Source organism: Pangasianodon hypophthalmus, chromosome 17, assembly GCF_027358585.1.
Source record: "Pangasianodon hypophthalmus isolate fPanHyp1 chromosome 17, fPanHyp1.pri, whole genome shotgun sequence".
NCBI classification, from domain to species: Eukaryota; Metazoa; Chordata; class Actinopteri; order Siluriformes; family Pangasiidae; genus Pangasianodon; species Pangasianodon hypophthalmus.
Genome location: NC_069726.1, coordinates 24,452,328 through 24,462,886, shown reverse-complemented (window position 1 = coordinate 24,462,886; position 10,559 = coordinate 24,452,328). Strand labels below are relative to the sequence as shown.

At 38.5% G+C, this 10,559-nt stretch overlaps 1 protein-coding gene across 1 annotated transcript; it reads left to right on the top strand.

Moving 5' to 3' along the window:
• Positions 1–6,100: 6,100 nt before the first annotated feature.
• Positions 6,101–10,224, top strand: LOC128321004 (serine-aspartate repeat-containing protein I-like). Its single transcript, XM_053241498.1, has 10 exons — positions 6,101–6,196; positions 6,301–6,381; positions 6,494–6,589; positions 7,004–7,096; positions 7,496–7,783; positions 8,777–9,040; positions 9,280–9,411; positions 9,528–9,635; positions 9,799–9,915; positions 10,115–10,224. The coding sequence occupies exons 1-10, from the start codon at positions 6,103–6,105 to the stop codon at positions 10,222–10,224; spliced, it is 1,383 nt and encodes a 460-aa protein (XP_053097473.1). The 5' UTR covers positions 6,101–6,102.
• Positions 10,225–10,559: the final 335 nt, after the last annotated feature.

Genomic DNA, 10,559 nt, shown 5'->3' with positions numbered 1-10,559 from the left:
TTTAAGTTTTATATGTCATATAAATTTGTTAGCTTAATCACACGTGTTTCTGTCATGGTGCTTCAAGCAGGATCGTAGGCTCGGTAGGGGATTTTTAAAAATCATTAAACACGTAAAAGTCTTTAGACTCAAACAAACCGTATATAGAATGTCAAATAAAGTTAATAATCACTAACATGAGTAATAATTTTAGAGCCACAACAGCGATAACAAGCTACTTACATTTGTAGACGAAGTTGGCTGAGAGTTCGTCTGCCATTTTGTTCAAACTGAGATGCTTCAGAAAATCATTTCCAGTAAAGGAACGTAGTGAGCATCGATGCTCCCTGGTATTTGCGGTGCATTGTGGGATTTTTTAGGGAGCGAACGTTCCAGTGCACTGGAAGGATTTTGGGATTGAGACAGTCGAGACTTGTAGGAAACATTATGAAGCATTTCCAAACTCAGTAAAATTTCTACACCACTGTGTTACTATTTTCACAAATAGTTTGTGAATACCTAAGAGATGTGACTCTGAGTGTTTATTTCCTCCACAGTCGGATTTCTGCAGCACCACTAGACTGGATTTCTGCAACAGCGGCACCAACAAGAGACCTGTGCTGGAGACTTGTCTGTTTAATGCACCACTCCAAACACCGTTTAAGATGATTGATTGGGAGATGTGTGTTATGCTGTGTAGCAGTTTGAAAACCAGATCAAACCATGTCAGTAATTAATAGGGACAATTTTTTATTTTATTGTGCATAAATTTTAAAAGTGTGTATGAAGAGTGGGTTCTTTTTCAGAGTTCACTGATTTGTAGAAGTGATTTTATTGCACTTTATGGTGCCATCCACAGGCACGAGATTGTAAGTCCTGGTTCTTTTAAGGTGCAAAGAAAAATCAGAGTATGAAGACTAAAAATGGAAATACCTTGGCTATGATTTCTGCTGAGGGCATTCAGTCTGATCCAGACAGAAACTCTGCCGTTATATGAGAGATACGGCCGCGTCCACAGACATTCAGGGAATTGAGGTGTTTCCTAGGTTCCTCTGTCTGTTATCGCAGCTTTGTACGTGATTACTCTCGCATCGTCAGGCCTCTAAATGATTTATTGAAGGGGGAGTTTTCTAGCTCGAGGTTAGCACCTTTGGGGGACAGGTGGACTGAACACTGCCAGGAAGCCGTTCAGCTCATGATGGAGAAACTCACGTCAGCTCCAGTCCTGGGTTTAATTCAATTCAATTCAATTTTATTTGTATAGCGCTTTTAACAATGGACATTGTCACAAAGCAGCTTTACAGAAATAAATGGATTCACAAAAATATATTGTAAATATTTGAATTTATCACTGTGAATTTATCCCTAACGAGCAAGCCAGTGGCGATTGTGGCAAGGAAAAACTCCCCGAGATGATATGAGGAAGAAACCTTGAGAGGAACCAGGCTCAAAAGGGAACCCATCCTCATCTGGGTGCAACGGATAGTGCGATTATAAATAAATCCCTTCTATTATTGTGTACTATATGGACAAATAGTGCAATTGTGCAACCAATAAATTCATCACAGTTTTTGCAAGAAGTCCAGCTGGTTAAAATTTATCCACTGTCCACTGATGGAGTCCTGAGTACGAAGCTGCTTGCGGCAACTGCAGCCCCAAAGCCACTACAGCAATTGCAGTCCCAAGCCATTACAGTACAGCTCCCCATATGTGATCCCCATGCCATCTCCACAGACCCGAGGTAGCACTATCCCCAGCAATCTAAACAGTTCTTCAGGCCGTCCATGTGGGGCCCCCACAGCAGCAAGCGAACTCAACCGATGAGAACTCCAACCAGAAGTAGGGCATCAGGATGGGTCAGGCAGAGAGGAGGAGCAGAAGGGGTCAGGATCACTGGCATCACTGGCATCTCAGAAGTAGCATGTGTAGCTCGACAGGGAGTGAGGGAGAGAGAGAGATGGAGAGAACAAAAAGATTGTTAGGTGAGCTTTTGTCCTCTAATGGTTAAGCATGATGTACTTTGCATGCAGAGTGCAATCAGGGACTCCAGCAAGACTAGCTGTGACAGCATAACTAAAAGGGAGAGCCAGAAGATAACACAGACATGAGGGTGCCCTGGGATATAAAGCAGCCAGCCACTCCACCGTCGACAAACCTGAGTGAACGTGTGAGAGTGGGGGGGCGACAGCATCCAAACATCCCAGTTGACCACAACACTCTATGCCTGTGAAACCCTCCAGACCTGCCCCTGTACCTAAGAAAAAACTATTCACAAAAGGCTTGACTAAACAAATATGTTTTCAGCCTAGGCTTCAACATTGAGACTGTGTCTGAGCCCCGAACACTAAGTGGAAGGCTGTTCCATAACTGTGGGGCTTTGTAAGAGAAAGCTCTACCCCCGGCTGTAGCACGCACTATTCAAGGTACCAACAAATAGCCTGCACCTTTTAATCTGAGTAGGTGTGGCGAATCATAAAAGACCAAAAGTTCGCTGAAGTACTGTGGCACGAGACCATTTAGTGCTTTATAGGTCAATAGTAGTATTTTATAATCAATACGAAATTTGATTGGGAGCCAATGCAGTGTGGATAAGATAGGGGTGATGTGGTCATATCTTCTGGTTCTAGTAAGGACTCTCGCTGCTGCATTCTGGACTAACTGGAGCTTGTTTATGCATCTGCTGGAACATCCAGACAGTAAGGCATTACAATAATCCAACCTAGAGGTAACAAAAGCATGAACTAATTTTTCTGCATCGTGTAGTGACAATATATTTCTTATTTTAGCAATATTTCTGAGATGAAAGAAAGCAATCCTAGTTATATTATCTACATGAGCTTCAAAAGAAAGACTAGAGTCGATAATCACACCAAGGTCTTTTACTGCTGCACATGATGAAACAGAAAGGTCATCCAGAGTTATTATGTAATCAGAAAGCTTACTTCAAGCTGCATGTGGTCCTAGTACAAGTACTTCTGTCAGAATTAAGTAAGAGAAAGTTAATAAGCATCCAGTTTCTAATGTCTTTTACACATTCCTCAACTTTATTAAGCTGGTGTGTGTCATCTGTCTTTGCTGAAACATACGACTGAGAGTCATCAGCGTAACAGTGGAAGCTAATACCATGCTTACGGATAATTTTGCCCAGAGGTAGCATATATAGAGAAAAGAGCAGTGGACCTAAAACAGAGCCTTGTGGGACATCAAACTTTACCTTAGTATGAGAAGAGAAGTCACCATTTACGTTTACAAACTGATAACTATCAGTCAAATAAGACCTAAGCCAGGTAAGGGCTGTTCCCTTAATAACTACTACATTTTCTAGTCTATCGAGGAGAATAGCATGATCAATGGTATCAAAAGCTGCACTAAGGTCAAGCAGCACCAGCAAGGAGACACAACACTGATCAGAGGCCAGTATTAGGTCATTTACAACTTTAACCAGCGCTGTCTCTGTGCTGTGATGAGGCCTAAATCCTGACTGATACATTTCACAAATGTTATTCCTATGTAGGTATGAGCATAGCTGTTGTGCTACAACCTTTTCTAGGACCTTGGAGATAAAGGGGAGGTTTGATATTGGTCTATAGTTAGACAGCTGACAGGGGTCAAGGTCAGGTTTTTTAATCAGGGGCTTGATAACTGCTAATTTAAAAGATTTAGGTACATAGCCAATGCTAAGGGAAGAATTGATTATCTTTAAAAGAGGTTTAATTGTTTCAGGAATTATCTGTTTGATAATTCCTGAAACAATTAAATACAGGTAATACAGGTTGATGATTTTGATGATGAAATTAGTGAAATTAGTTCAGTCTCTTCAAGGGGAGTAAAGCGTTGTAGTTGTTTATCTAATATTATTATATTATCATCGACAGGGTTAGTTATAGAACTGTCCGGTTTTAAATTAATAGTCTGAATTTCTAGCCTGATATTTTCAATTTTACCACTGAAAAAATTCAAGAAGTCATCGCTGCTATATAATGATTGTGTGCGTGTTTCTATTGTGGTCTTATTCCTAGTTAATTTTGCTACAGTATCAAATAAGAATCTAGGATTATTTCTGTTATCTTCAATTAGGGTGGAGAGATACATTGATCTAGCAGCACTAAGAGCTTTCTTATAGCTCAAAAGGCTCTCCTTCCATGCTATTTGAAATACTCCCAATTTAGTTTGACGCAGACTGTCTGCTTCCTTATGTTTTACACACTGATGCCAGCGCGACAGGTTTGTGCCACTGTTGAGAGTTAGATTTGATACTGACGAAGGCAGAAATGTATGAAATTTGCTCTTGGTATATTCAGATGATGATGAGCTGTATTGGAGTATTTATTCCTCATTGTATTTAGTTTTTTTAAGCAGTTTTTAAAAGTGTTGAAGAAGCATTATTTCTCATAAATTTACAGTTGTAATAGAGGTGGTGAGGATTAATAAAATGTGTGTGTGTGTGTGTGTGTGTGTGTGTGTGTGTGTGTGTGTGTGTGTGTGTGTGTGTGTGCGTGCTGGTGCCCTCTGATGGACTGGCATCCCATCTGGGAACAATTGTCCTGCGTCGTGCCCCGTGTTCCCGGGATTGGCTCTGGATCCACCGCGATCCTGATCCTGGATAAAACAGCTGCTGATGATGAATGAATGAATTAATGCCATGATGTTGTCTTCTCTGTAATACAAAATAAAAAATATAGTGATTTATATAGTGAGTGTGTGTTTTGGAATAATTTTGTTGTGATGCTGTTTCTGTGTCAAGCACAACTCAAGGAAAAGATACGCGTCCGTTTTAACAGTTTAAAACCACAGCATCAGCTTCCAGTAATCACTGAATGATGGATACTTGGGTTTACATCAGCTGCATATTGTCTTCACTGGGAGCCCGTTAGAAGAAAAACAAAGAGTTTAGTTTTCTGTAAATGCGTTTCATAATAAAATAAAGTGATCATATCGCCGTGTGTGTCACAAACATGAAATGCAGGAAAATAAAGCAGATAGAAACGTGCTGGTGCTGTTAATTTATAGCTTCTCGCATGTTTTATCATAGAAGAGACAATTTGTTACAGCCCACACCCTGAGAAACACTATGAATAGGATTAAACTATATTTAAAAAGCCTTTTGGATCAGTAGGCTGTTATGTAAAAGTAGTGGGTAAGTCCAAAACATAAGTTACGCCTACTTATCATGAGGAGAGGTTTCTCTCTGGATCTGGACACACGGCACTCGAATAGACACAGAGACATTGTGTTTTCTTGAAAGGTTTAGGAACATAAAATTTTTTAGTGTGAAAAACAAGTTAATATTGCATATTCATTCTTCACTACATGAGAGAAAACTATTAAAACTCCAGATGTGTTTGTGTGTAAGATGAGAAGGGAGTGAAAATGTGTGGCAGTGATTTTGTATATCGGTCAGATCTATTTGCAAATATAGATGTAACTACTAAAATGGCAAAAAAAGCTAAAATTAGTGTGTAAAATAGATTATTAAATACACTATTGCACAACTGAAATGTGTACATATGAAAATTGGCTTGTTTTTGTGGAGGCAGAACCCAAAGTAGAATTTTGTGACGTAATTTTTCTACATTATGACGTCATAATGGTGAGCTGCATTTTTCAGTCACACTGACCGTTCACTTCAGACCACGTTAAGCCACTGAAGAGGATCGCAGCAAAAGACGCTGAAGAGGATCGCAGCATTTCTACTGGAGACAAATCTGTTACTGACTTTTTTGGACCACACGAGAGAGATAACCAAGCTAATGGATATCTTTGTGGATGCCACTGAGACGACCACCAGCCAGAATCTGAGTGAGTAAATGTACAAAATGAACAAAGAACCAAATAGAAAAGCACAAAGTTGAGTAACTGTTGATATTATTGTTAATATAATATTGTTAATATATTGTTAATAATGTGTTGTTGATATTAATGTTAAAACAGCAGTTTAAGAAGCTCAACACTGACTTCTAAACATCACGTCTTAACACTTCATAGTGCTCCAGATATACTACTCATTTACTGCTTCTTAACACGATAAGGTTGTAAACGTCGACTTTAATAATTTTTAATAAAAAATAAATAATAATAATTTAAGTTTTAATAAAAAAAAAAGCTCTTGTTTCAGGAGAAAAGATGAGCCAGAGGACAAGAGCTAAGGCTGAAGCTGAGGCTCAGGAACTGATGGCCAGTTTCTTCGAGGATCTTGAAGCAAATGACAAACAACTGAGTGAGTAAAGAACTGATATGGAAAACTGACAATGTTACTGAGATAAATGCTGAAGGTGCTGAAGACAGAATCTGAAGCTGAAGCCCTTAACATTCGTATTACAGGAGAACAGATCCGCACTAAGGCCGTTAGGGTACTGATGGGGATTTTCATCTACGACCCTGAGACCAATGACCCCTCAATCAGTGAGTTATTATTGTATGGAGAATGATAGGAGGAATAAGAATAATGAGAAGGAAAGTCAATAACATGAAAATGTCACCACTTAATGAAATATAAAAATATTTTATAAAACAGAGGTCCTGAAAGAGGTGGATGCTGGAGCAGAGGAAGAGGAAGAAGCCATCAGTCAGGTCTTGGATGAGGAAGAGGGAACAATCGACCTGCCACTGGGTGAAGAAAAAAATATAATCTCAGAATAATTTCAGACAAAATGACAAAAACCCTCATATTAATGTTTCTATGGTAATTAACACCGGTAACTCATATTAATAAAAATAATACTGCATATCTACTAACCCTGTATTCTTAACAAGATGATAAAATATTTTAAATATTTGAACTTTAAAACACTGATATACCTCTTTAACTGTAAAAGAAATGTCACACAATCCCTCCAAATGACTCCTCAAATAAACAAATAAATAAATAAAAGCTGAGGCTGCAGTACAGCTAGTGGACGTTAAACTGGATGAGACTATAAGTCACTTAAAAAAAAACATTATAAGTGAAATTGTAATTATGAAAATGTAAGTTCACTAAAACTGGCAATAATAATAATATTTATGATTGTGACATTATACATAGAAGCTGAAGCTGATGCCGAGGTTGAAGCTGAGGTAGATGCTGATGAAAAAAGAAAGCCAGAAGACGCTGAAATACAGAACAGCACATCTCTGGGTGAGTGTAATAATAATAATAATAATAATAATAATAATAACAATAATAATAATAATAATAATTGTGACATTGTACATTATATTATTATTATACATTTTCTAATGATGTAGTAAACTGCAATAATACAGAGAAGCCTGCTGAAAACACCGGGAATGGGAAGGACAAAAAGAAAAGGAGCAGGAGAGGAACACGAGGCAAAGGAAGGAAGATAAATTACAAAAAGTTCCAGGACAACAAAGCAGGTATTAATATTAACGTCATGTCATGATGTCAGTAATGTACCTGAAGAACTGCTGATAAATTACAAAATTTATTTTATTTAAATTTAATAAATTACATCTGCCTCAAATAATACAACAAACATTATATCAAGTTTTAATCATGTGATTTTTCTTTCAGAAGAAGACGAGGCTCAAGCTGTTGCTGAAGCTGCTGTTGAAGATAAATTTGAAGCTGATGCTGATGCTGAAGCTGACTCTAAAGCTGAGGTTGAAGCTGACGCTGAGTTTGAGGCTGAGACTGAAGCTAAGTTTGAGGCTGGGGCTGAAGCTGTTGCTGATGCTGAAATTGACGTTAAAGCTGACGCTGAAGCTGAGTTTGAGGCTGAGGCTGAAGCTGAGGCTGAGGCTGAGGCTGAAGCTGCGGTTGAAGCTAATCCTGAGGATGAAGCTGAGTTTGAAGCAGACCGTGAAAAAAGAAAGGAAGAAGACACTGAAACAGAGAACAGCACATCTCTGGGTGAGTAGGAGCAATCACTCACACAGATACAATAATATTATAGTAACAATAATAATATTATTATTGTGACATTATACATTATTTTCTAATGATGTAGTAAACTTGAATAATACAGAGAAGCCTGCTGAAAACACCGGGAATGGAAAGGAGAAAAAGAAAAGGACCCGAAGAGGAACACGAGGCAAAGGAAGGAAAATAAATTACAAAAAGTTCCAGGACAACAAAGCAGGTATTAATATTAATATCATGTCATGATGTCAGTAATGTACCTGGAGAACTGCTGATATTAAATTAAATATAGACTCATGGACAGTTTTTTCCCTTCAGCTGTACTGATGCTGAACTCTGCTTCTAAGCGTTAACTGCCAGGCTCCACCTAATAACTAAACATTAGCATCAGACGCCACTGTTATCTGGAATTATTTGCAAGTACTTGCACTCTACTGCACTATCTGTCATTATTATTACTATTACTTATATCAGACTGTTATTTGCACATTATTGCTATTTGCACATCTGCATTTTTATCCACTGTATGTGTCCACTGCATCATATTGCATGCATCATGCTGCTTACCTCCACCTGTATACTGTTTATCTCAACTAACTGCAGCAGAATTCTTATTTATTCCATTAAACTTGATTGCCATTTGCATTACTGGTTATGCATCATAATGTTTACCTTTACCTCTACACTGTACACTGTTAACTTACTGCACCATGGCCTTGTTACCTCATTTTACCTTATTTGTTATTTGCACTACTGGTTGGATGCTGACTGCATTTCGTCATCTCTGTACTCGTACTCTGACAATGACAATAAAGTTGAACCTAACCTAAAGGAGGAACTGCAGTGAAACACTTTATCTGCCTCAATTAATACAATCTAAACATTATATCAAGATTTAATTGGGAATCATGTGACATTTTTTTCTTTCAGAAGAAGATGAAGCTGAACCTGAAGCTGTAGTTGAGGCTGAAGCTAACGCTGAACCTGAAGCTGAACCTGAAGCTGTAGTGGAGGCTGAAGCTGACGCTGAACCTGAAGCTGAGGTTGAAGCTGAAGCTGAAGCTGAACCTGAACCTGAAGCTGTAGTGGAGGCTGAAGCTGACGTTGAACCTAAAGCTGAACCTGAACCTGAAGCTGCAGCTGCTGCTGAAGAAAGAAAGCCGGAAGACAGTGAAACAGAGAACAGCACATCTCTGGGTGAGTAGGAGCAATCACTCACACTGATATACCTCTTTAACTGTAAAATAAATCTCACACAATCCCTTCAAACATCAACTACTCAAAGAAATAAGTAAGTAAACAAACAAAAAATACAAATGAATAAAAAAACACTGCATTCATCTTTCACTGATAATAAGTATTATTAATAACCAGTAAGTGTGAAAGTATTGTTTAAGACTGTGACATTGTTCATTTATTATTTTCTAATGATGTAGTAAACACCAACGAGACGGACGAGCCTGCTGAAAGCACCAGGAAAGGAGACGAGAAAAAGAAAAGGACCAGGAGAGGAACACGAGGCAGAGGCAGAAAGATCAATTACAGAAAGTTCCAGGACAACAAAGCAGGTATTAATATTAATATCATGTGATGATGTCAGTAATGTACCTGCTGATATTAGTTCATTTCTTGTGGTTCACTGGTATTAGTGCTGTTAGAAAACTGACAATATTAACTTATTCAGAAACAGAGAAGCTGAAAGAGGTGGATGATGGAGCAGAGGCTGAAGCCATCAGTGAACTGATGAACGTCCTCCTGGATGAGACGGAGGAATCCAATGGCCAGTCTCTGGGTGAGCAAAAAATATAATCTCAGAATAATTTCAGACAAAATGCAAAACAGTTATATCTATATCAACCCTCTATTCTTAACAAGATGCTGTAATGTTCAAAATATTTGAACTTAAACTAGAGTTAGAAAATGTTAAGTTTTAAATTGAAATGTTTTTGTTTCAGCAGGAGAAAGTGGGGAGATCGTGATGAGTGCCGACGCTGAAGCTGAGGCTGAAGCCTTTAATGATTTCCTGACCGTCCTCCTGGAGGAGATAAGCGACGAGATCAACCTGCCTCTGGGTGAGTAAAGAAATTAACTTCCAGTGAGGAAATAGCATTTGTGTTACACGTTTAAATACCCTTTACACTGATAAAGTGCTGTACAGATTTACACAACCAGAGTTAATGTGCAATAAAGACGGGCTGCGCCCATGAAGAGCTTTAAAAACAAAGGATAAAACCTGAATATTGCAATATTAAATTACAATATTTAAAACAGGGATGCTGAAAGAGGTGGATGATGGGGCGGAGGCTGAAGTCATCAACCAGCTCCTGAACGTCCTCCTGGATCAGTCAGGGGAAATGATCGACCTGCCTCTGGGTAAGTAAAGAAAATAAATTATAATATGCCTAAATTTCAATTACAACGTTAATTACCATTCACATGACAAAGTGATGTACAGATTTGCAAAAGAAAATCATACAAACTTACGTTAAATTAAATGAAATGTGAGAAAATAAAGGAAACTGAAATGCTACAAAAGAACCATCAAGAAAATTTGAGGTGCTGTGTTAGAGAGCTCTGATTTTACTGTTAGAAAACTGAGAATATTAATTTATTTTTCAAAAACAGGGATGCTGAAGGAGGTGGATGATGGGGCGGAGGCTGAAGCCATCAGCCAGCTCCAGAACGTCCTCCTGGATCAGGCAGGGGAAACTTCTGG